Genomic DNA, 25735 nt, shown 5'->3' with positions numbered 1-25735 from the left:
AAGAATCTGTAGCTCTGGTTCAGCTGGTATCACTGAGCAGCACCCTATAAAACTTTGATTACACACAAACCCAAAGACCTGAGAAAACACAAATGACTCTAAGCAGAATCCTATACAGGATTCAAGCAAAGGTGGGCATCCAATCCGTAGAACACAAATGAAGCTCCCTAGGCAGTTTTATTTGGTGTCAGGTTTCCAAATGAGAGTGACTCCTGAAACATTCATAAAGGATCCCAGTCCTAGTGCACAGTGTGCATGGCAGATGAGTTTCCCAGGGGATACCCCTAGGGCTGGCAAATACACTCCTGTCATTCAGCTTTGGATCAAGACAGGTCTAAGAGGTCATCTCCCAACTCATACCAAGCATGTCTGAGGCTCCCAGGCCTTTGTAAGTAAAGCTTCCTGGACATGTAAAGCTCTAATTGAATGTACACTCAGAAATGCTTTGGGTTCTCACATTTGGCCCTCCTCCATTCAAACCTCTCAAGGACCTGCCAGCTGTGGAACAAGCACCCTTAGCACTGACACAGCCGAGCTTTACCCACAGCAGTGACTCCAGGCACGCTCACTCAGGGGCAAAGCTGCACAGCTCCAGGTCTCGCTCCTCTTGTTCAGCTGCACACTGGTGCCACACAGCAGTGCCTAACTTCCTGAGGCATGACTGGTTATACAACATCCCCTGCTTTACTTGAATTTGCAGTTCTTAGTCTCAACATAAAAGAAAACCTATTATGGGGAACAAAACAGGCAGTTCTATTGTGTAACGCAGTACAACAGCCAGATATCTTGGCACAGATGTACACGATTTACAATCCCAAAGAAAACGAGTGCACCATTGTTCAACCTAACACATTTTCTTGAAAGCAGCATTTGTGTGTGATTTTTCTTGGTCTCTATCAGCTTCACTATTTACACTAGAACTCTTTAAGGGAAAGCAATTTAATATTTGAAACACAACTGAGGCAATGAAATGCCAACCACTGAAACTGTTGTGTGGGCCTTAAATATAAAATACAGTAATAGTTCTGCGGAAACTTGCATTTCATCCACTCTCATTAGAGTAATACAGACACACAAAGCCTTCTTGTCTGCTACGCCAGAGCAGTGTAAGGTTGTTGGCAGACTGTTCTGGAGAAACATCCATTTCTCCAGCTCAAAGATTTTTCTGAGTTCATAGTCTTGTCCTGGCCCTCAAGGACCAAGGACCTCATGAGTATGTCTGAATTAGTTACAGATGGGTATATTTATGGTGAAAAATAATTTACAAACCCAATAAAACAAATATCTACCTCAAGTATCATCTATGGAAAACTTTTCTAAAAATATCTGCCCTCCATACAAATCTATGTAACTTTATGATTCTATATTATTACAGTTGTCCTCACCTCCTCTTGCTGGTTAAAAACTGAATAGGATGCACACAGAGAATTCACAGAATGCTGCTCAGCCTGCAGAGGGGAGTGGAACGTGGGCAGGCTGCTGTTGCACTCACATTGGGAATAATGACCACCTTATGCACAGGCTGCATGAAAATTATGCTGCATTTCAGAGCCTGTTTCAGACATTTCAAAGAATCCGTTGTTTTGCTGACTCCTCCCTCAATCCCACTGTCCTCCAACATTTTAATGAGATTAGGACATGACACAGAAAACTGGTGATGTGGATAAGTAGGTATCTCTCCTCCATCTCTAGTATTAAAGATGTATTAAATTTTTATTTCTTTTTAAAAGTGCTATTTATCTGAACACTCAGAGACAACATCCAACCCCACCATATGCTTCTTAACAGTCATTTTGAGTTTTGGCACTAAATCACAATCTTAATTCTTCATGATCAGTTTTAACGTCCTGTGGATTTACCCACTCACATAGAAGCATTCAATTTTCTAAAGTCTTTTATATAAAGTACATGCACACACCATGTTGATTGTTTCTGCCCCAACTGCTTCCCCTCTAATGGCTCAGCCTGTAAAGTGCCATAACTTAGCCATTCCCTTCCTTTATACTACACACTATTCCTTTGAAAATACACCACAGGTGGTTAAACAACCTCTCAGTTTACAAAAAAAAAAAAAAATTACAGAGATTATACCCAACTCAAAAGATTTTGAGGGCAATAACAGTAACATTCTCTGATGAATTAATGCCCAAATCTGATACTGACCACAAACTGATGATAAACGCTGCTGACCTTATCTCCAGTTCTTCTGAAATTACACCTGCTTGGACTGTGGCTTACACAGGGACTTCTTTTTAATTAGTTGGTTTCTGCTGGGACTATGAAATGTATTTGTTGTAACTGAAATGTAAAGCATTTGCTTTAATTATTGATATTCTCATATGTTTACTCAGGGTGCTTTTACCCAAAGATTCCTGTAAAGCCTGGCAGTGCACAATGGAAAGAGGGATATTGCTTTTGTCAGTTTGGAGGAAAAATATCACTGAACTCAGAAACACTGAAGAGTTACATAGAATTTCTTACTTATGAAGTCTAAATACACCACAGAAATTTGCATTGGAGTTTGTTACAAGTGAAGTGCCTCAGCTGAAGCCCTCACTAACTATACTGATCCATCCAGGTATAGCTCCAAACTCTCTGGGAAGGCCACCAGCTCAATCCTGCAAGAGCTCTTGTATCTGCCTGTTTACTGAACAGGAAGAGAAAGAAATGCCAACAGTAGCTCTGGCTGCTTATGAGTGCAGATGATCAATGACAGATTCCATTACTAGCAGCAAAAAACCAAAGACAAAGGAAGCTCCCAAGCTTCAGCAGCCCTGAATGCTAAAAGAAACAACCCCCAAGTTCAAAACAGGAGAGCTTTTCAGCAATTAGGAACAACAACAAAATCATTTCTGCAAGGGCTTACTGCAGTGCTATGCAGTTCTTGTTCACTCGAACACAAGGTTCCAGCACCTGAATCACCCCGACCAGCCAGGGCACTCAGAACTCAGAGGAAATCACCCTACAGAACTCCACAGGCTTTCGTGCCATTTCTTTCTTTCATTCATATTAAAGCCATGAGAACTCAAAGCAAAAAGCACAAAGATGAGTAAACCCAGCATCACCATGACTATTATTGTAATGGACAAACAAATATTATTTGCAAGTGCATGCAGTCAATACAAAGCATGCCCTCAGCTTGGAATAGTTTAGTACCCACAGCCAACTTTATCAAGTGCTCACAGAACAAGCAACTTCTCCCTGCCCTGCCCTAGGTGCAGATAACTGGTCTGTTCTGATCTTTACATCTCGAGCTTAACAGCTAAATGCTTCACATATCCTAGTTACAGAAACAAATAGCCCAAAATTCAATTTCATTATACATAAAAGGTGAGACCCACCTTCTAGGCTTCCACCAGATGACACTGGCCTAGGCTTCAAGTTAACATTTCCCTTTAGAAAAGCAGGAGGCTAAAGCCCCAAAGATGTCAAATTTACACAAGTAACAAAGAATACATTCAGAATATCAGCTTAAGATTCTCTCTCAGCACTACCTCACACCCTGTGTGGTACAGAAATACAAACATACTTCTGTTCCAGAGATTGATCCACCTCAAACAGCAAACTTTCCTAGGTAAAAACTAGAAGTTATTCTGCTATACATGGGATTAAGCTCAGAAGTGAAGCCTGCAGGGAGACCTGCAGGTTTTGAAAAGTCATGCTGGACAGTTTGCTATGTGAACTGCTGGGGAACCAGATAGCAAGAGCTAGCACCACTAGCTTACTTACTACTTTTCCAAAACAAACCAGGCACATAGAAGGTGCCACAGGTATTAAAAAAGAAAAAAAAAAGTTTAAATCTTTCTGAGGAAAATGCCTTGCTATGAACAATTTCAGGTCCAGAATAATGAGATCATGCCTTCACAATAAAAACTCAATAAATAAGTCAGTTCTTCCTAAGAGAAAGTGTGCCAATTAAGCAAAAACCCTGTTACAGGGAAGAACTGCCAGCAGCACAAGTTATTTTAGCTGACATTACTTCAGAAAAAAGCCCACCATTCACCATCTGTTCTGGCACAAACTCTGAATGCTAAGAAAGTTTCCAACATCACTGATGAAAAGAAAGCAGTCAAGATGAAGAAGTTTTTGTTTTGCTGTTAAAAAGAACAAGCATCTAGGACAGCTCACATTTAAGCAAGAACAAACACAATTCAGAAGTTTTGCACATTTCATAAAAATCATTACAGAGAATTACAGTAAGGCAGAGTGCAAGTGTAGGGAATATAACCAAAACAAAAACACCTTTTATGAATTTGTTATGGGAAGCAGGTGGGCAACTCCAAAGAGTGGATCACTTCACACTGCAGGTAAGAAGCATGAGTTTTAAGGGAATCTGACTGCTCTCCAGAAATACATTAATGGAAGCAAACACCACAGAAGAAACAGAGGAGCCACCATGTCGAGGAGAACAATGGCATAAAAACAGAAGCTTTCAAACATCAGCATCCATCTGGAAATCAGAGGTCTGAAGTTTGAAGAGAGCCTCTAACCAAGAGCTACCCAACACTCCAATTCCTTTGAAATGTTTGATGAGTTCATAGAGGGACCATTCCAATACTATGAGGACAGCAGATGAGATCATGCAGGTGGAATGAATTCCAATGCTATCCTCCATATTCCTAGGATTTAGCCAATGAGTATAATGTACTTTCCCATTAAACACCTAGGGGAAGCAATTACTTTCCCATTTCCTCCCTAATTTTCTCTAGCATAAAAAAAATATAAACAAATCAAAAAAAAACTTGAGTAAAAGCAAAATATAAAACTTGCCAAGTGGCAGGAGATTAACCATTCTCCACAAAAATACCGTCTGAAATTATGGGTTAGAACTATGTGGTCCATCACTATGACAAAGTTTAGACAAAAACAGATGAACATAATTAACAGATTTATTTCTCTCCCTCTGAAACACAAAGCCAGGATGTCACTGCAATTTATGAATGAGCTCAATATTGAGGGCACCTTTTTAATAGTCTGGAAAATCAGGCTCCAAGAATCCCTTACCGGTTTGTTCTTAGACAAAAGCTAAGTGACAGATGGAGTTTTAATATTTCTCATGGCACCAGATGATGCTTTATGTGCAGTCATGCAATACCTCTTAAAAAGTTATTTTTTAAAATTCTGGTTTATGTTAAAAAACAGGTTTACTTGTAATTTAATATCTATTATATTTTCTTTCTAAATGGAACAAACCAACAAGGACAGTTTAATAATCTCAAAACCCTAGTCAGTACACCATACATGAGGATTCCTAGAACAAAAAACCTTAATTGTCTTTATGACCTTAAAAAAAACATATAATTTTTAGAGTTACTGTACATCCCTTCACTTTTACAGATTTTACACCGATAAGCTTAAAACATTTCAACATTTCTGCTTTACTCTAATCTTGCTTTTCTCTTTCTTCTTTCTTTTTCCTCCCCACAGAGCACTTTGAACAGAACCTATTTATTAACCCCTTTCAAATTACTACCCCTTGAAGCAGATATAATATCCCATAGAAACCTGGGTTTGGTATAACAACACTTTGATTCCTCATAAAGCAGCCCAAAATTCATGCAAAGTTCAAGAACAGATCTTCAGACATAACAGGTTATCTTTTTAAATTTCTGAATTAATCTAGAAATGACACTATTTACTGCTAAGTAGATTATTTCCTTAAATATTCCCTTCCATTTTCTTTACAGTATACTAATTTGAGATGAGTTGCAAAGGGAAGATTTGGGAAAGGACTTTTACCAAACAAAAAAAACCTTTGAGTGCTTTTCAGAAATTTCTACTCAAGATCCTATTTTAAGTTCAAATGAGAAGTGCAAACTAGAAGTAGTGCATGGGTTTAGGAGACTGTTTAGCACTGTCTATTAATCAGATTTACATAGGTATGCAGATGGCAAAAACCTTAATGAGGGCATTACAGCAGTTTTGTAGCATCTGTCCTACTCACCAGCAGATCAAAACAGCATTTATTTGAGAGCATTCAACCCACTTCCACAAAAGCAGACAAACATTGGCCAAAGAAAGAAAAGGGAATCTGTTTGAGGGTCTCTCTTTCTCATCTGTGAATGCTGCAATTCCCACTGACAGCATTGTACAGCCATACAATAGAAGTCCATCTCACCAGGCTAGAAAGCTTCAACAGTAATGCTGAGGTCTAACTCTTCTACCACCAAAAAAAATTATTTTATTAAATGCAGAGTGGGAAACAGAGCTATACTCCCAAAACCTGTGAGTATAGTTTTATCACAGATGATTATGAAAGATGTCCTTCCAGACACACCTAAGGTAGCAAAAACCTGGGTATGTTAAATATAGCAGAAAAAGGCTGCACCTCAAGAAGCCTTCCCAGCACACCTTTCTACTGCAGACCAACAAATCCCAGGGGCGCAGCCCTCTCAAACATGCAGATCAAACAAAACACTGTTTGTCTTTTCAGAGAGAACACTTTTATCAATTCTGTTACTCAGCTTAAGTGACCTTCCAGAGCCTAGGCCAAGAGGACAAGATCTCTCTGTCTCTAAACATATATTTTATATATAGGTACACGACCATGTCTGTAAAACATATTTAAGCAAAGACTTTCCACTCACCGTCACAGACTTCAGAGTCATCCCGTGGTAGGTGCCCATGGTGTCAATCTTGAAGCCTTCCGTTTCTGCAAAGCAGAAAAGCCTTCTGTAAATCCTTGTGAATACAGCAGTGTCATGTCTAAATGGACAACACTGCAGATCTCTCTGCAGTTATTTTGTCAAAGAACACATCCTGCTGGTGGTGGTTTAGGTTCTGTTCCCAGTACAAAACCTGGGTAGTCACTAGGAAATCTGCTTTCTTTAGACAGGTCAGTTTGATATTTCTGCTTTCTGTAACCAGAGTAAGCTTTTGCTGCTGCATGGAATAATTGAAAGCACTTCAGAGAAAGGCTATAAACTTAAATCTTTGTGAGAATATGTTACAACTTGCATGCAATCTCAGAAATTCTCCTCACTACAAGATTAAGCCCCTCATATTCCCAGAACACATTAAAATGCAACATATTCAACTTGTATTAATGGAAAAATATACTTAAGAAACCAATTTACATGCCAACTCTAAAAGTGTGGCCTTTGTACTTAATAAATTCACTTCTGGAGTGCTGAAGAGCAACAATGTCATTGTCATATGATACAGAGGACAGGATCTGCAAAAATACACAATACCAGACTAAAGGTTATAAAAAGGGGGGTTCTTGGGGTGGGGGTTTTTATTAGTTTTAATTAGATTGAATTTATGCTAAGTGTCAGAAGCCTGCAACTGCCCAATGACTAAACCTGCTGTCAGTAACCTATTTGCTTTTCAATACTCCTTCTCTGTCCCCCTATTCTCAGGGCTTTAAGATCAAAGTAAGCTCCTGATAAATGCCACCAGGACTCACAAGAAAACCTTTTTTTCCTTTTGTAAATTCCCTAGCCTCAGGCATCTACCATCAACTGAGCCCATCACCCAACAATCCAAACAATTCCTACCTAAAATAGCATGATCATCACCAATCAAACCATGATAAACAAGCATTTATCCACATTTAAGCAACTTTTGGACTATTTCAACTAGAGTTGGGTAAAGGGAACTGATACTGTGCAGAAAAAACTACTTGGAACTGGTATGATTTTGTCATTTATTACACCCCGTTCATACAATGCATCAGCACAAAAACATGATAGATGAAGAAATAAGGCAGAACCAAAGCATGGCTCCTACCTGAGCCTAAAAAAAGTACAAGAAAAATATTGAATTTTCAAAACTGTTAGAGCTTTTTGCTCTCATCCTGAGTAAATTAACTTAAATCGAAACCCAGACTACCTTGAAAGCAATGCACATGCTCTGGGAAACTTCTGTGGCTGCTCATCCTTTCTGCTTTAGATGAGGAAGATCATCAGACACTCGAAGGAACCAAGGCAGAAAAGTTTTCCAGAGTTAAGAACTCTCCAGTGCCTATAAAAAGATACTCCAGAGCTGGAAACTGACCATATTCCTCTCACCACAGAGACAGCTATCTACTTTCTGAACAGTTTGGGGTTTCATCTTCTCTCCCTCACTCCCTCAGTTATGCCACCAGACCTGTCACCCACTACCAAGTCATGATGCCCAGTGTCACTGACCATGTTTTGTTTTAGTCACCTGAGTTCCAGCTCTTCTTCAGCTTCACTTCTCAAGGCCACCCCTCCCCTTCTGCCAGATTTAACATTTCTGAACTACAGATATGATTCTGAGAAAGTAAAATACAGGTACAGACACACATGAATCCAGTCTTTCCTACTAGAAAAAAAAAAAAGACAGCAGCCTAGCCTCCCTATATAAATTGATACTGCCTCCCTATATAAATTGATACTGCCTTCCCACCCTTCCCCTCAACCCCAGGCTGCAGCTATGCCTTGAGTCTTAGCTCAGAGGTCACACCGCTGAACTTGAGCTGAAGATGGTCAGATGTGACTGCAAGAACACTTCCATGGAGAACAGTTTGCTCTGTGACTATATAGGTCACTGCTGCTGGGCAGGGAGCATATTAGTATTTCAGGTGCTGCCTGGAGCCTTGTAGAATACTTGGTAGAACTCCCCTAAGTTGAAGAGATGCTTTTGCTGACTTGGACTGACAAATCAGAGGTGTCTAATCTAGGCTGACAGTCGTTTGTGAATTTCAGGACATCACCACCAGAAGAACCTTTATCCTTGCCAGACTGAGCTATTGTGGGTTCCTCGTGCCTGTGACACAGAGCATTTCCAACCACTTTGGTCAGATATTCTTGCCAAAGAGTACAGATACCCCATAGCAAGAGCAGCACAGCACCATCCTCTGTTGTGCCTGGCCTTCTGTGGCTTCTTTCTCTCAGCACAAATCCTGACTCTGTAATTAGTTCTCCATGTTTTTTCCCTGTCTCCACCAGCACTGCAAAGGGAATAAAGGCCCACAGAGCCAGCAGCATACTTAGAAAGTAAATCAAAGGGGAGAGAGGCACCTGGAAGGGAACAGATCTCTGCTCAACTGCCACTGGTTTCATCTTTTGCAAAAGTCGTCCCAAGTCTCTCATAAAATCTGTCCGGACTCATTTAATGAGCCACGAGAGCCACAAACCATAGATCTGATTCTCATCAGCTTCCTGCTCCCAGCCTTGTCCTGACCCTTCTTTCTAGCAGGAGAAGTAAATAACTTGGATGAAGAGCCACTTGTTGCCTCCAGCAAACTCCAGTTTCCTGCCTGATGAATGTTCCCAGCAGCTACGCAGGGTCCCCAGTGCTATTTGGCCGCTTCTCAGGTAGCAAATAAGACAGTTCTGATAATTAGCAAATAATGGCATAGTAGCTTTCTGTACTAATGCAAATATAAGACATGTTAAATGGTCAGTGTAGGTACCCACTTACATTGCTGCAAACAGTTACTGCACATCCACTACGAGAGCTACTGCAGGGCCCATGCTCTGCTGGCTGCAGTAGGGTGGGGTCAGTAGAGGAAACCACCTCCCAAACTGCCACCAGCTCTCCAATTTCCTGCCTCAAACTCTCAAGCAACTGGTGAATTACAAGTTAAGCATCTCCAGCTTCCAGAGGGCCACAGCAAACCTCCCTGAAGCAGTAACAGCACGGACACTTTTCTCAGAACACAGCTTTGTTGATCCGATCTGATCCTCTCACATGCACCATGTGATATTGTACCTATCAGTCAATCACTTCTCCTACAGAAATAAACACTCCTAAAGCAAGAACCCTGCCCCTTGCATGTCTGTACCCTTTTTGTAAGGTCTCAACAGTTTGTACACTTGGGCACATCCAGCAGCACCCTCAACTCCACTTACTGTGCACAGCCTGTGCAAAGCAGGAAACAAATGCTTCCAGGTCAGGGACTCCACAGTTCCAGCTTCATTCCCACTTCAAAAATTGCTGAGGGTGTCAGCCAGGTTAATGCTGTAAAAAATATTCAAGGAGCAGGCTAGAAAGCAGAGGCACTTCTTCCAGATTATTCTCCAAGGCCAGGGGCTGACCCTGATGCAGCTGCTCAAAAGCAGGCGTGGGATACAAGAGGAACCATGGGCCACAGTAAAGAGGAGCAGAACAGAGAGCAGCCCGGAGCCCCCGCCATGCCCTCAGCACACATCAGCACAAATGCTGTGCCATACCCTCCAAGAGCACAAAAGCAATGCCTCTTCTCTCCCTCCCAAAGCAGCTCCAACCTGTGCTGCTGAGTCATGCACCAGCACAGACATGAAATGGTAATGCTTGGCCAAGAATTAGTTTATAACTCCAGCTTCAAACTCCCAGCTTCACTGGTGGTAACAGAAGCAGTTAAAATTATAAACCATCTACTAAGAAAAGGTTATTTAAGAAAAAAAAAAAACCTTATAAACAAAGGTACCACATTGGTAAGACTTTGGACCCTTATTTTTAAACTTGGAATTAGATGCAGAAAGCTATTAAAAAACTTACTTGAGGGTCTTTAATACACTGGGAATTTTCAATATAATTACTACAAAGTTATGACATACATTTCTGTTAGGCAAAGAGCAGTCCATATTAAATGTTTCAATCACAGGTCTAACACTAAGGACTAAAGAACACAAGCAAAGCTCAACAATAGTTCTGTCATAAAAAAACTGTACTGCAACCTTTTGTTTGCCAAATATAATCAATTTTAGAAATATATGCATTGTTAAAAACGCCAACATCAACAGGTGCCTTAAAACTACATCTTGAGAGACTAAACATAATAACTAGAACTGAATAAACAACTCTGATGCTTCAAAACCATAATTTATCCCCAGGGTTTTTTTTTCTTCTCCAGTCATTGCATGTATTATGGTCACAGTTTCACAGTTCTGTGACCCAAAGACTGGTAAAAGAACCATAAACATTTCCAGTGCGGTTCATCACTAGTTACCTTTCTAGCATCACCATGCATCAGTCTTGAGTGCCTTTTCTTATTTAAAATAATTAAGCATGGAAATGAAAATATGCACCCTAATGCATCAGCTTTTTGGACTGATTATATTCTCCATCAGCATTTGGGTGTGTGTTCCATTTCCTCACATACAAGTATTAATGCTCAGAGTGCCTTCCATTTGCTTAAAGCCACTGTTCCACATCCATCTAGGTCACTCAGCACTTTGATTCTGCACCTGCTGCAGCTCAAGTCATCCAATCCAACTACAAACTTGAGCTCTGAGACATTACCAAAAGAATAAAAGCTTGAAAAAGACTCAAATTAACCTGAATTTCTGGAAGGAAGTCAAGGGAAATAAAAACAGAACAAAGCAGCATGTCTCAAACACTGAAGAGTTCAAGTTAAAGACTTGGTTTGAATTGTGGATGAATAAGACTGAATAACCACTTCTTTTTTCAGCTGTACACTCTTCAAGCCCCAGATAGCAACACTCTGCAGACTGCCTGGAAATGATTCACTACCCCACTTCACAGCCCCAGTAATTTAATCCCTGACACCAAATTTCACTCTGAATGAGAGCTTACTGAGCACTCATTTACAGTACTGTACCCTAGCAAGAAAAAGTTTCTCACCTAAATTTCCAAGCGACACTAATTACTTTACGAATTCTCTGTACAGTTCATGTATAACAGCTCTGTAATAATCTTACCAGTAATTAACACCAACATATTAAGTTTCTCACAGTTAAAAGCAATTACAGTATGAATCCATGTGTGTTTTCCAGCACAGAAGTGAATGTACAGTGCTGAAAGTTTTTAAACTACTTGGTCACTCCAAGCCAGAAAATAAAGATAGACCACATTCTTTTTCCAAATGTGCATCTCTTCCACATATTCTCTGCTAGGGAAAAAAAAAAGCAGTATCCTATAAACCTTAAAAGTGAATGCAATAAATAAAAGTCTAACAGGTCAAACTAAGTCTGACCAGTAAAACTTCAGAACCTTCTATCTCCTGCTACCAGCTCTACTCTCCCTGTGTAAAAGGATATCACACAATTTAAAACAAAAGAACTTATAATGAGAAATGCTTTATAAGGAAACTTTTCTAACAATGTATGGGAGAGAGAAACAAAACGTTATGGTCCAGAGTCAACTCAAATATAATAACTTCACAGTCCTCAGTTCCCTGGGTTTAGCACTTAGGACTGACTGAAAGCCAGACAAACTTCTGGAAAATGGCAGCTATGTCTGAAAATCCAATGAAGTTATAAATAAAACATGAAATGTCAATAGCAGAAAGTCAACAGCAAACTTTCCTGAAGGAAATACTTGAACACAGTCAGCAATATTCTTTTCACCATTATGGGCTGAAATCACACAGCAAGACTCCCTGATTTACACTAAATAGGACTGAATATTGGTGGAGGTTTGGGGGGGTTTTGTTCTATTTTGGGGGAAGTAGTAACAATTGGCTTCTACTATGCTGAAACTTTGAGAACAACAGGAATGCTCCTGGAATAAGCCTTAAAGACCTAACCTTGGAGCAGCACAGGGAAACTTGACTTTGCCATCCATACTGAGAGATGCACTCAATGGGTCACAAAAATGTATCTTCGAGACAACCATCCCAGCACTACTGCACACTTTGAAATTACAGAACAAGCAAGCACGGGAAAAGGATCATCTCAGGTAAAGCCACCCAAGAAAATAGGGGAAAAACAAAGTATAGCATCCAAAATATATGTATCAATAACGTGTATTTAAATATCAAACATTAAGGCACGCAGGAGAGGACACAAAGTAAGCTCCTAAGCATCAAATGGCATTTGAGCACACGATTTTTAAATCCTGAAAAAGATTTTAAAATTATGTTGCTCAAGAAGGTAGGACAGACTGCAGTTTGAAAAAATATCCCCAATTGTAAAGATGCACATTAATAAAGTGTAAAAAAACCACTCGAGGGAGTAATACGAAGGAAAGGAATTTACCAAGGTAAAAGCAGAGAAAGTTTAGCACAGGATGGAGCTCTCTGTTGCTGAAGAGAAGATACCATCACTAACTGCCAGCATGAAAGAAACCAAAGCAACAGGAAGGAAACAGCACCCAAGTAAAGTGTTTGCAAGGAGTTCACCTCCTCACCTCAAAAACATTCGAGCAGTTGGGCAGGATGGGTGCACTGCCAAGCACGTGTTCTTCCACTTTCCACGTGGAAACATCCAGGATGTGCAATTCCTACTGCAAACAACATTCTAACGCATCACAGAACTTGAAGAATGTCAAAGGAAAGGTTTCTCTGTCCTGCCTGACCAAAGCTGCAGGACCAAGACCCCTGCTGGACAAAAGGTGACCAAGCACTGCCCCTGGGCTGCTGAGCAGTTCCACTGACTGCACGTGGAACTCATTGTTTGCTCTTCAAGAACAGCACAATTACCACCCCCTCACACTGACTATTAAACCACTCTAGTAGCAAAGCCTGTCCCATCTGGCATGAAAATTTTAAGTCAGTCAACTAGAGAGGCATCCTGATACACTGCATCAGAAATAATGATCCATCACAAGAAGCAGAGAAATTTGGCTGCAACTCAACAGTTTACTTAATGCATGTTAAAATTCCTAAATTTACTCTCTTAGCTCGACAAGCTTTGAATTTCTTATGCTAAGGACAAGACAGCTAATGGAAAAATTGTGTATTAAAGCACACAAATATTCAAAGAAAAACCGTTCACCTCTTTGCTGCCTAAACTTTAAATACTGTAGTATCATACAAAACTGAATATAGGCAATATGCCACAATCCTGCTGCAACTAGAAGAGGACTACTGTGAACCCTTCTTAGGATTTCAGTACCTCTGAGGAAAGAGCAAACAGGTGAGACACTAAGAAAAAAGCCTAGAGACATTGTCTTTTGGCTTTGTTTCAACCTTTAGCCAAAGCCAGCACTGTGCCCATTGTTACAAGCCATCCTGCCTTCCACAATTTGTGGAACCACAGGCAGTCACAGAGGGCAAGGTGTGGAAACCCTTCAGAACAGAAGAAATCTGTAGGATTCAACTTTATCTTAGGTGTTATCCATCATTACTAATAAATGTGGATACAATGGCATAAATACTGCAAGTTATTACCCTTTGAACTCAATTATCTTTCTTTTCCTTCAGACTTCTTTCCCAAAAGTCCCAATACTGCAACCTTTCCATAAACATGTGTAATTCCAAGTTCTTACTAGACTTACTGTAAAAAAACAGAATTTAATGAACAAAAAATGTCTTATTTTATTTTTATTGATGACTATTTCTGCTTGTAATCTCACTTGTACACTGAATATTTCGAAGCCACAGCTTCATTTTGAGGGCAACTAAATAAAAAATCCCATAAGGAATGAGGTCATTTGTGACAGAGCTGCAAGTGATGTGCATCGTTCAGTTTTAAGCAAATTACATTACCAGTGCATTAATGCCTAATTATGACAGGAAAACCACCTGCACTGGGAGTTCCAGTTACACTACAATTTAAAAGTTAATAGTTTTACAATAGAATACCCTAGAAGTAAATGAGATCTTTGCTATTTGCTGAAGTTAATTTGAAGCCAAAGAAGAACTCAAATATCTCTAGGCCCCCTCCTAAGAAATCCAGGTGTTAATTACTAATTCTATGTAACTTCCATAAGTGATGTACCAATACCTTTCATAAGTCAATCTCACATTTAAAATACCTTCTTTGCAACACCTTGTTTTTATTTCCAGTGCTAGCCTACACTTAGCTAACTTGGTATTACACCACTGCTATTCTTAACCTATGTATTTCTTTAAATATACCTAGAAACCTGAAATACAAAATTAACTTTGTGTGACTAAACCAAATATAACCAGAAAGTTAAGGCAGATGAACACACTCTAGAATGGAGTGTGACAGTGAGTTAGGCAGGTAGAATATCACCACATCACAAAGGAGCCTTTCAACTGGAACAAGAGCTGCAGTCCAGTCAATCCCATTTCAGCACCAAGAGAAACCCCAATACCACATTCTCAGAATCACACAACATTGAAATGGATTTTTCACCATTGCTAATTACAGACGATCTTTTTGTCCCTGCCAGTCATCTGATCTCATCTCTGCTTTCTGCTCAGAAGTTTCTACATTAAGCTCGCGCTGATGAGCTGCTCCACAAACTCTTCTGGGTTCTTCATTCCTGCCACGCAAAACCTGTTATTTCCTGTTCCCTCCTGAACCACACACGTGGTATAAGCAAAAAAACCACCCACCTGTTCAGGACAGATTCTGCCTGCAGGGTTCCTGACCAGAACCATGTCATTTGGCAGCTAGGAGGACTCAGACCATCACTGTACCTGAGCTTCTTGTTGTAAAAGAGCCCACAATGAATTACAGGCTTTGGTACATTTGAACTCTTACACTTGCCTATTAATTTCTTGCTCTGCTTTTTATCATTTCACACTGTCCAGTTTAGATATTTACTACTTTTAAATCTTAACAAGAAATGGTATTAAAAGGGAAACTGCTTGGCAAATAAATGAGTTTTGAAGGTTTAAGATATTAACAGAAGGACACTGAGTAAGGACTAGTAAAAATATTCATGGAAGGGTTGGTTTAGCTCTATATTTTGTGTTGCTTTCTTTCCCAAATTCCCTTGGCTTTTCTTGTAACAATTAATTCTTCATGGAAGCTACTTTGGATTATTTTTCATTGCTGAAAAAGCTACCAAACATCCTGCTTTGGCTTTTTTCTCCATCCCACCATGCAACTCACAATGCGCAATAGTAAATAAAACCACTCCACTGAAATATAAGCGTATTGAGGCCAACAGGGAATAGACTTCAAGAGGATATAATACAATATCTGACCCAATTTCCCATAGGAAGTTTCATACACAAACAAACATCCCCATAAAGGATATATTCACATGTAAATGCAGCTTTACAAAACTTTCTTTTTATTTAAATCATTTCAGAGATGAGTTGGCTACAATTTTCCTGAACAAAAAATGGTAATAACTTGGAGGAAGCCAAATACTCTAAAAAAAATGCAAGCTGAATTGTTCACCTAGAGTTTAAAATGGCATTTAGCAGCATGTAAGTCCTTGCAGCCAGAATAGAAAGCCCTTAAAAACATATATGGGAAGTTTTATTAAAGAGGAAAATGACTCTATTTGAGAACCAGAAGAGGCAATTCAGAAGCGTAACAAAATTCACATGACCTTCTGCAAGAAGCACAAAACCATCCAAGCACAACAAACACAAGATTGCAAAATAAAACCACAGCAAGACATGAAAGTGAAGTAACTGAACTTGTGCTAAAAACAAGATAAAAAAAGCAATGGGGACAGGAGAAAAATTGCATTAGGAAGACAAATCATCACTCAAGTTCAATGTTCACCATGTTTTAAAACTGGTGAGAATTCTTCAATATTGTAGATTGTTTCCATCTCCTCTCCAGGAGGGTGCTTGTGTTTTGCACTGCGGTTCCCAGTTTGTTTTTTAATTTAAATAGACACAACTAGATAATATTTACTTGGAATTACTGGAGACAACTTTTAGAGTAAAAGTGACTGTTTGATGATAGGGAATCTATTTCATGTTACGCACCTGACAGTCATCCTTGCACTTGTGCTTTTTTATTAATTGCATTCTATCTTCCCCATACAAATTTTTTTCTCCCCCAGGAAGTTCTGGTTTTAAGCTTTCAGTTTGCTTCCTAAGAGGTAGAAATAACTTCTAAGAAATAATACTTTTGGATTTTATTACTTGGAAAGTTATCTTTAGGCATAGTTACAGCTCTTTTTTGTCTTTTCATAGATTTGTAAAATAATAGCAGAGAAAATGCCCTAATATGACTTGTCAGTTTTGGTTCTCAATTTTTCTTTTCTTTGGAAAAAAGCATAGCAATCAACTTACCCTCTTTGCCTTTAAATCTTTCCTGATCGTATCTGTTGTAGGCAGCTGGGATAGGTTGCTTATTTCGTAAAGTGGGATCCTAAAACAAGTTAAATAACATTTGTAAAACATACTAAAAAGGTATTGGATGGTTTTTGAATTTCATGAAGAGTTACTTAGAACTACTCAAGAGGATAAAACCAGTTCATTTTTGTATGAGTTTGAATGCATTTGAAAACTTCTGATGTTTCCATTCAACATCCACTTACAATCTTACAGACACAGAGTTTAGTACTGAATGCAAAGAGAACAACCTGAGGCAAAACTAAAATAAGAGTAACAAACTACATTACTAAAATCTCTATGTGTAGTGAAATCACTGACTTTTTGTTATACTTAAAGAATTAGCGAGGAAAAGAGTGTTAACTGACAATTCATGATTAAGGCTTCAGCCACACAAAATTTCCCTTGTCAGCCTGATTAAGACAAAATTTTGCTAAATAAAATAAATAAAAACAAATTTTGAGTAAAAAAAGCATTCTGGGAAAAAACTTTTTAAAAAGCACCAATCTAGAGGCACATTCAATATCAATTAAATCATTTTTGTGGATGGCCTAGTTATGTATTCACAACTACTCTGAGTGGGACATTTGAATAATGCCATGCACAATTTAAGAAATTCAACACAAAGCAAATATTTACATGTTGGAATTCATCTTGCTATTTAAATTTAGTTCTTTGTTAAATGCAGTAGCAGCAAAAACAAAACCAAGTCTGATTAAACAGCTTTTAGAGCAGACTACCACCATGTTCAAAGATACATTAGGTTTAATAGAACACAATAGTAAACACCACAACTCTAAACAAATCCTGTCTAATACCTAGATAGCATTGAACAATACAGCTCTACGTCTGTCCTGATTTATTACAGGCAAAAGAAAGCTGGTTCGAGCTGTTCTCACTCGTGAGTCATGCTCCAGATTCTTAAACATTTGCTACCATATCTGTCAGAAAAGCAGCAAAACATTTCATCTGAAATGGCAGCACTCTCATCGAATCCATTTTTTGCAAATAGATGCAGCACATGGCTAGTGCTTGATAGATGCAGAAGCTGGCACTAGCAGATTAATCTCTCAGTAACAAGAGCATATTGAACAAATTAAACTAATATATTCAACTCTTTAAATACCAATAAATGCAACTCAAGTCAAAGAATAGCTGTGAAGTTATGCTTGAAAAACATGCATTTTTTGGAAGCAAACCAAAACCAACTGTGTATGTAATACTGAGAAGACACTGTGCTCTCACTTTTGGTGTCCCAGCCCTCACGTTCAGTCAAGCACTGCTCTTACCGTTGGTGCTGTGTTTGGTGCAGGTCTTTGCTCAGGTGCTCGGCCTTCTTCTCTGGCTTTAACTGATTGAAGAATTGCAAAAATATTCTTGGCAAAGTTCTGAAAAAGACATCAGATATCTGTGAACCTTGCTGACCATGTGCATCTCACATAACAACCACCCAGGTGGAAGACACCATTTGGTGAACTTACGTTTCACCGAAAACCAACGCTGGTGCACCAATGTTCTAAATAGATGATTTCTGACCCCTTTTCAGTGACAGGATCCAAACATTAACAGGGTTTTAAGGCATCATTGCTACCCCCTATTCTTTAAGGCCCACACCTGCTAAATCTAACTGGCTTCATTACACCACATGGTAAACCAAATTCTTCTCAAAGCACTTGTAATCTATAAACTGCAAAGTGTACACAATGTCTGTCACTGATGTCAATTTTCAGTAATGGTTCATCAGTAAAAGAAACCTTTATCAATTAAGGAAAACAGCTTTTTTTTTAAACTGGTTCAGAATAATATAAAGTATTAACAAAATGCTTACACTGTCCAGAGTATTGTATATTAACACTGAAGTGGCGTTAACACCACTGGCATCATGAAACAAACACATGAATTACAAAACAAAGACTTCTGGGGTCAATTTTGTAGAAATCACTTAGAGAAAGTTGTACTGCAAAGCTTCCCTAATTCTGCTCACTTGACCTCAGTGAGCATCTTGTCAATCTACTGCAAGCTGGCAAGGCAAGAACTGGAAGACCACCAGAAACCACTTACAAAGGCAAAGCTATCCCCTGAGCAAACAGGTTCTTTTGACACAGTCTAAAAGAACTCACACAAAACTGTATTTTAAGTTCTTTTCAGTCAGAAAAATCTCGGGGAAAAAACCTTTCAAGAGCTGCAAGTCATACACATATCAATTATATGAGGATACCCAAAGTCTAAACTACAGGCTTTCACTGCAAATTCAGATTTCTCCCAAACTGTGGCCTGGGCAATGTATCTATCAGTCACAGTTCTTGTCATTGCTGTGCTTTATCACACACTGTCTCTAGGAAACAAGGCTACTCCATCTTCTGAAACTCACAAGAAGGAACTAATTAACAACAGGAGTAATGTTATAAGAGTGATTGTCCACTCAGAAGCCACAGCTCCCAGGCACAAGGATATTACAACCAACTCTCACATCTGTATTGTACTCATAAAACCTACAGTTAACACAGTCTTCAAGTGAGTTTGAACTTCAAATTATGAATTTTTCAAAGGCCTTTAAACATATGGGATTTTAATAGCCTTAAATTGCACATCCTGGACCAAACTCAGGTAAAAAAACCCACAGGATTCTTTCTCCCATCTGCTGAAAACAAGCCACTAATAAGCATGGAATTAGAAGTGTTCTTGCTGATGTCTTTTTTCCACAGCATGAAAATGCAAGTCCCCCAAGGCCACAACCAATGTCTGTTTGGAACAGGAGAAAACCAGCAGTGTTTTAACAAGCCCTCAAACTAACATCATCTTCTTGCTGCTCACTGGCTTGGTCAGGGATGTGGGATTATATTACTGTGACAGAAAAATGATTGAGCAGGAAGTCCACTGCAGGTACCAGCTGATTTGTAAAGCCCTGCAGAATTGCAGATGGCTAAGTTTTCATTGTTCATCCCTTCAGAGATCAGAATATGAATATCCCTTAGCTTCTGCCCTAGATTTAGTTAAACTTAATAATCAAGTGCAACATTTTTACTACCAAAAACTTCTGATCTGGGGGACAGAGCAGAAGAGAAGAGGGGAAAAAACCCCAAACATCAAAATATTTGTTTCTCTGCACAGATGCTCTATCCCTTGCCAACACAGTGACTAACATACACTAAGTCAAGTTACTATCGCTAGTGGTAATTTAATACCGGGATGTTTGTGGAGGAATCTCAGGGCCAGTCAGATCAGACTGCTCTGATGAGGAAGGCTTAATGAAGTCACATCACTAACTAAATTTCTTTTGTAATAAAAATGCTTCCATCTCAATATGTCACAGTTTATGCTAAAAAATCACAGTCTTTAATTTCTGTAGCTCACCATAACCCTAATGTTCACTAACAAAGACTTCTAGTCACTACAGCAGCTTTATCATGCTAGCAAAAGTAAATAAATACTTTTTCTAATAGTGATCATCAAGGATAAACATTGGTTTCAGCTTCATAGAAAACAATTGTAGAGGAAAAAAAGTGGAAGAAAAGTACACTTCATCTCAATCATCGGACAAAAATAAAACCTTAAATCTAACATGTAAAACTAGAAGCATATGCACTGTTACACAATATGGCTTACAGTGCTTCAAAACTTTCCTATAGCTAAGTTGTAACCAAGTTTTAATATATATTCTGGTGTTTCACTACTGAGAGAGAGGAGCCTAAGAAAAACCATATAAACTCAAATAAAATCTTACTGGAACCAACAATAAGGATTTGTTGTACATACATGTTTCCCAGGAAAATCAAGAGCTGCAGAATGCTGTAAACATTGTCCAAACTTAGAGCAGGGCTAGAGAAGGAAGAATTGAGCCCCAACTACATTTCTTTACACATTTGCTTGATGTGCTCAGACATACTGCTAAATCCTTTACAGCCACTGACAGACTGAAAGGCATGATGCTTTCCAAAAAGGCAATATTCCCATCACACATTTTCAGTGATTCCTATATATGGCATGACATGAAAAATGCAAACAGTATTCAGATGGCCTCATGAAAGTACAGCAGAAATTAAAACATTGCTCATAAGGAACATGAAGTGATAAACTGTATATTTAAAAGAAAATATTTTGCACATCTAAATTTAAAGCACATATTTAAATCTGGAATTCAAATCAAAAAGTAAAAAATCATTTAAGGCATCACTCTCCTATGCCTCAGAATATCTATCTTCAATTTGCAAACTGTTCACCAACTTTGAAGCTGATTTTCTGTCCTCCCTGCTCTTGTAATTCACAACTGCAGAGACTCATGGTGCCCCTCAAACTGTTCTCTGCACACTTTTGAGCTGGACAAGCCATGCTGGGGCACACAACAAGGACACTGCCACACAGGAGACTGTTTAAACAAGCACACGAATAAAAAGGTGTTTGTGACCCTGCTTTCAGGACAATGGTAGTTTAAGAAATTCACGTTACAGTATGAGAATTTGTATTGCTAAACAACTGAAAGCAGAGCACATGATGATTTTGTCAAGCTTCAGATTAGGGAGCCTATAAAAAACTGTTGATAAAATTGAACTTGTTACTAACTGTTGGGGGGGAAAAAAAATAAAAATCAGACACTCCTTTCACTAAAATTACTCTGGGAATTTCTTTATGTTCCACTCAAAAAGTTAACTGTGTATTACTAAAGCTGAACTGAAAACATAGCTATGAGTATATTTGCTCCCTGTATAGCTGTGGCCTATGCTCCCTGTACAGCTCCCTGTATATTTGTGGACTTTGTTTTCAGTAAAAAAGTCCAATTCTCCCTTGTTCCATGTTACCTTCACTAAATTTTTATAGCAAGAATTTTCTATGAAAGACAACTGAAACTTTTAATCAGAAATGTTAATTCAGGAGTGTGAAAGAACAGCCACACCATAACAGCCTGAAGATAACAGCACAGAATAAAATATCAAAAATCCCCTTGATACATAATCCTAGTTTATTTCTCCTATGAATGCAGCATGTGGAAATACATAATTTTTTTAATAGTTATGTTAGAGTAATGTTTAAGGAATTACTTTATAGCTGACCTAAATATTCTTTCAGGAAACATAATGCTTTATTCTACATATTTTTTGGTCAAATTCAAGGTACATCTAGAAAAAACAAGATTTATTATTGCTCAATATAAATACAATTTTTAAAATCTGGCCCATCTTTCTTTTAAATGCTACATTCAAAATGTTTGCAGTAGTAATAATGCAGCAATAAAAGAGCCTGCCCAGTTTTGCTAAGGAAGTCAGTCCTGGGTGAAGAGGAGTTTGAGCACTCAAGCTGTACCATGACATTTGTGCACAGCCACTCCAAAGCCACCCTCCTGCTCCATCCGAAGGACTAATGAGGACACCAGTTGCTATTAGCCTGGCACACCTTTCCTTTTTCAATTTCTTCTTGAAGTCCCCACAGCTGTGAATTTCATGAACGTGGGACAATTCTGCCACCTAGAGCCCACACATAAAGTTGCTTTTACAATCAATTTCTTTTAAAATATCTGCAATTTTACTCTCAAAACTCTTAGTTGTCTAAAGTGATTAAAGTACTGTTAGTCTTGCTTCAAAATTGTTTTACCAGCTAAATTAAATTACTGAAACTGTAATTATAACTGTATTATTAACCCCCTCATAGGTGACTTCACTAGTAACAATGGTCAAGAGGAATCAAAACAAAAATATGAGAACTGAAAGTAATTGAAAACATGATTTCTCACAACATTTACTTCAAATACAGTAGTTACTGTGAAAAGGATCAAACCTATAAAGAAAATACATTAATTTTAAAAATAAAATATGCAAGTACTAACTGCAGTAGTATTATTTTGCAGGTGGTAACACAAAACTAAAAATCATGACCACCACAAAGATCAAGTTCATATGGGGGAAAAAAGAAGTTCTGCTCTTTAATACTTATGTACAAGAATACAGAAGACCACAAAATAACATTCTGGAATAGTTCAGCTGCTCTATTAGATTAATTTGCAGTTGTGGGCTACATCCAAGGTAAATGCCACACAGCAGGAAAATACCAATCCCTCCAGCTAGGTCAGCTATAAACTCCAATCATCCTACTCAGTTCTGGTCTTCTCTCACCACACACACAAAAATACCCAGAACCTGGGGGTGGCACAGTGGGGAAATACAAATCAAGATTATGAAATTTAATACATAAAACTCACAGTCAAGATCTATGAAATTAAATTTGAGCTTGAGGTCTATTTTCTTCTGTATTAACATCTTGTGTCATGGGTAACAATACATTGGGCATCAAGTAACTTTTTCCCAAAGAAAAGTACGGATAGCTAGTACATGCAACAGGGCTGCAATAACTAAGGATGTAAAAGCTAAAAACCTATGAAGGCTTAAAAAATAAAGTTGTTTATTTAATCAAATCACTTGTTATACAATATAAGATTTCTATGCTTTCAAAACAAAACTTAAGCAGATGTGCTGGACAGCCTAGTCTCTTTCAGATAAGAACAGACATATAAATATAAGGATTAAGGCAGGAAAATATTTTATTTGATTCAGGCTTACTTCCTACCTTATTAGGAAGAAAAAAGAACAATTTTTATATTAAAAAAGCGCTGCAATTTAGAATATTTTCTTAAAAAATCTGTATATATTAAGCAGGGAAAGCAGGAAAAGCAGGAAAAAAACCCCAGATTGCAAGAGAATCAAATTCACCAGTCTGCAGCAAGGAAGCAACAGCAAGAAAAAAACCAGACCATTGCTTCAACATTTCAACCTTGACCTTGTTAAGTAATATACACTGAAAGGAACAAGGTTACACTGACAAAAGATACAATTTCAGGATGCAAAGGTTATGAAACTGCAGAGACCCAACTTCACCTAGCAGATCCCATACCAAGTCTTAATAGTGTTTCCATTATGAACAGATACCTGCAGAAAGAACCCACATCCCATCATTCCCATAGATTTGATACACACCTAACTCCATTAGAAATATGTTTACCTCAAATGCCACTTTCTCCTGTCCAACTTACATGGTTCTGCTTCAGTGCTTTTCCCTGGACTGTCTCCAGGCAGCAGTAACATTGATGCCACACAGGTCACTCTCGACTCCCAGTGCCTGGCATTGTCTTCAAAAGATTTACACAAGGCTCAAGGAGGACAAAAGTATTTACAGATATGCTAAAAGCTAAGAAATGCACCAGCACCACATGAGTGAATGTGTCTGCCTGGACAATGCACCTACATCAGGAGTGTGTAGCTGCTGTTCAGCTTCTCAGCTGAAGAGATTTAGAAAGGTTATGTGGTATAACCTTTAAGACTTCCCATATGTTTGACAGGCTGGATTATGTTATTTCCTTGTACATAGGGTTAGAGTTCACTTGAGAAAAGGTAATTCTAATATACTTGCAACTGTGAGAAAATAGAACTGAAAGAGTGCTGGCTGAAATTTAAAGTTTTAGCAATAATCTGTAGCACTTTCCCATGAACTGGGCCTGGCTGAGCTGGAGTTAATTCTCTCCCAGCTGTCCTGGTTGTGCTGCACTGAGCCTTGGTAGCCAGAAAGGTGTTGATAACAGCCCAGTGTTTTGGCTGCTGCTGAGCAGTGCTGGCCCAGCAGCAAGGCTGTCTCCACGTTCCCTCCTCACCAGTGGGCTGGGGCTGAGCAGGATCCTGAGAGGACAGACAGCCAGGACAGCTGACTCCAGGGATACTCCCCATCACATGACATGGGCTCAGCAGTAGAAGCTAAGAGAAATACGGAGGAGGGGCATTTCTTGTTACAATATTTATCTTTTGGAGCAACTGCTAAGTGTCCCCAAGCCCTGCTCCCCAGGAAGTGGCTAGAGATCTCCTGCTGATGGGAAGTGGAGAATACATGTTTTGTCTTCCTGTGCTTCCCCACACATCCTTTGCTTTTATTCAACTGCCTTTATCTTGACCCACACATTTTTTCCCATTTTACTTTCTCCCAGCCATCCTGCTGAGGAGGGAAGCAGCTTGGTGGGCACCTATCATCCATCCAGCCAAGGTCAACCCACCACACCCTACAAAGAAAAGGATGAAAGATTTTTCTAAAAGAACATCTGAAATGCTCAGAGCTCACTGTTCATATCAGAATACTGGCTCATTTCAAAAAGTTCCCAAGTCACAAGGCCAGTATTAGTGCATTTCCAAGATTCCACCTTTAAGGTTTCTCTACACACAAGTAGAGCATGTTCAACACAGGCCACCCAGTTACCTTGCTGCTTATCGAAGAAATAGTTCTGAGCAATCTGGGAGGTTAAAAATAAATAACTAAATATAAGTCAAGTACACCAGCAGTCACAGACAAAAATACACTCTCCAAATACACCTGTGAATGATGGAACTCCTGCTTAATCTACTTTAATTTGTTCCCACCAGAAAAATTCGAGTGCCTAATCCATTTACAGTAGAGATGAAATGAGGAGGTTTTTCCTTCAGCAGAGATTGCTGTAGCCTGCTACAGAAGTTTATAAAAACCAAAGGATTTTTAGGAAGGAAAGCTAGAGGAAGGATGTGAAAGGAAGGAATCAATTTCAGTATAAACACAGCATTTTTTCTAGGTGTTTAATGGTTTGTTTTACAAAACAGCCTCATATTTATCTAAAAACATGTACACAACTGAAACCTGTGCAGAGCACTGATGCAAAACTTAACACTTCAAACACTTATGATAGTAAATAGACTATGTATGGATTCAAAACTCTTCCTGAAATTAAATTCCTTTTAACAATATATACTGTCAAAGAGTTCTAAAATTAAGTTACTATGAGAAGGAAAAAAAACCTTTATACTAAACAGATGCAATTTGGCTCTGAAAAGTGATCACATAAAAATGCCACATTATTCATAAAAATCTAGAAGACTACACTACAGA

General features: G+C 38.7%; 1 protein-coding gene across 1 annotated transcript in view; it reads right to left on the bottom strand.

The window, feature by feature from the left end:
- The window catches only part of CDC73 (cell division cycle 73), a 101799-nt gene that overhangs the window by 63222 nt on the left and 12842 nt on the right, over nucleotides 1-25735 (bottom strand). Inside the window, exons 8-10 of the mRNA XM_069022715.1 lie at nucleotides 18139-18237; nucleotides 16808-16886; nucleotides 6588-6652 (exon numbers count right to left, since the gene is read on the bottom strand). Of these exons, the coding sequence (XP_068878816.1) occupies nucleotides 6588-6652; nucleotides 16808-16886; nucleotides 18139-18237 (243 nt within the window). The remainder of the gene's footprint in view (nucleotides 1-6587; nucleotides 6653-16807; nucleotides 16887-18138; nucleotides 18238-25735) is intronic.

Source organism: Aphelocoma coerulescens, chromosome 8 (genome assembly GCF_041296385.1).
Source record: "Aphelocoma coerulescens isolate FSJ_1873_10779 chromosome 8, UR_Acoe_1.0, whole genome shotgun sequence".
Classification (NCBI taxonomy): domain Eukaryota; kingdom Metazoa; phylum Chordata; class Aves; order Passeriformes; family Corvidae; genus Aphelocoma; species Aphelocoma coerulescens.
Note: the sequence above shows the minus strand (reverse complement) of the source record. Positions and strands in the feature narration are given on the sequence as shown.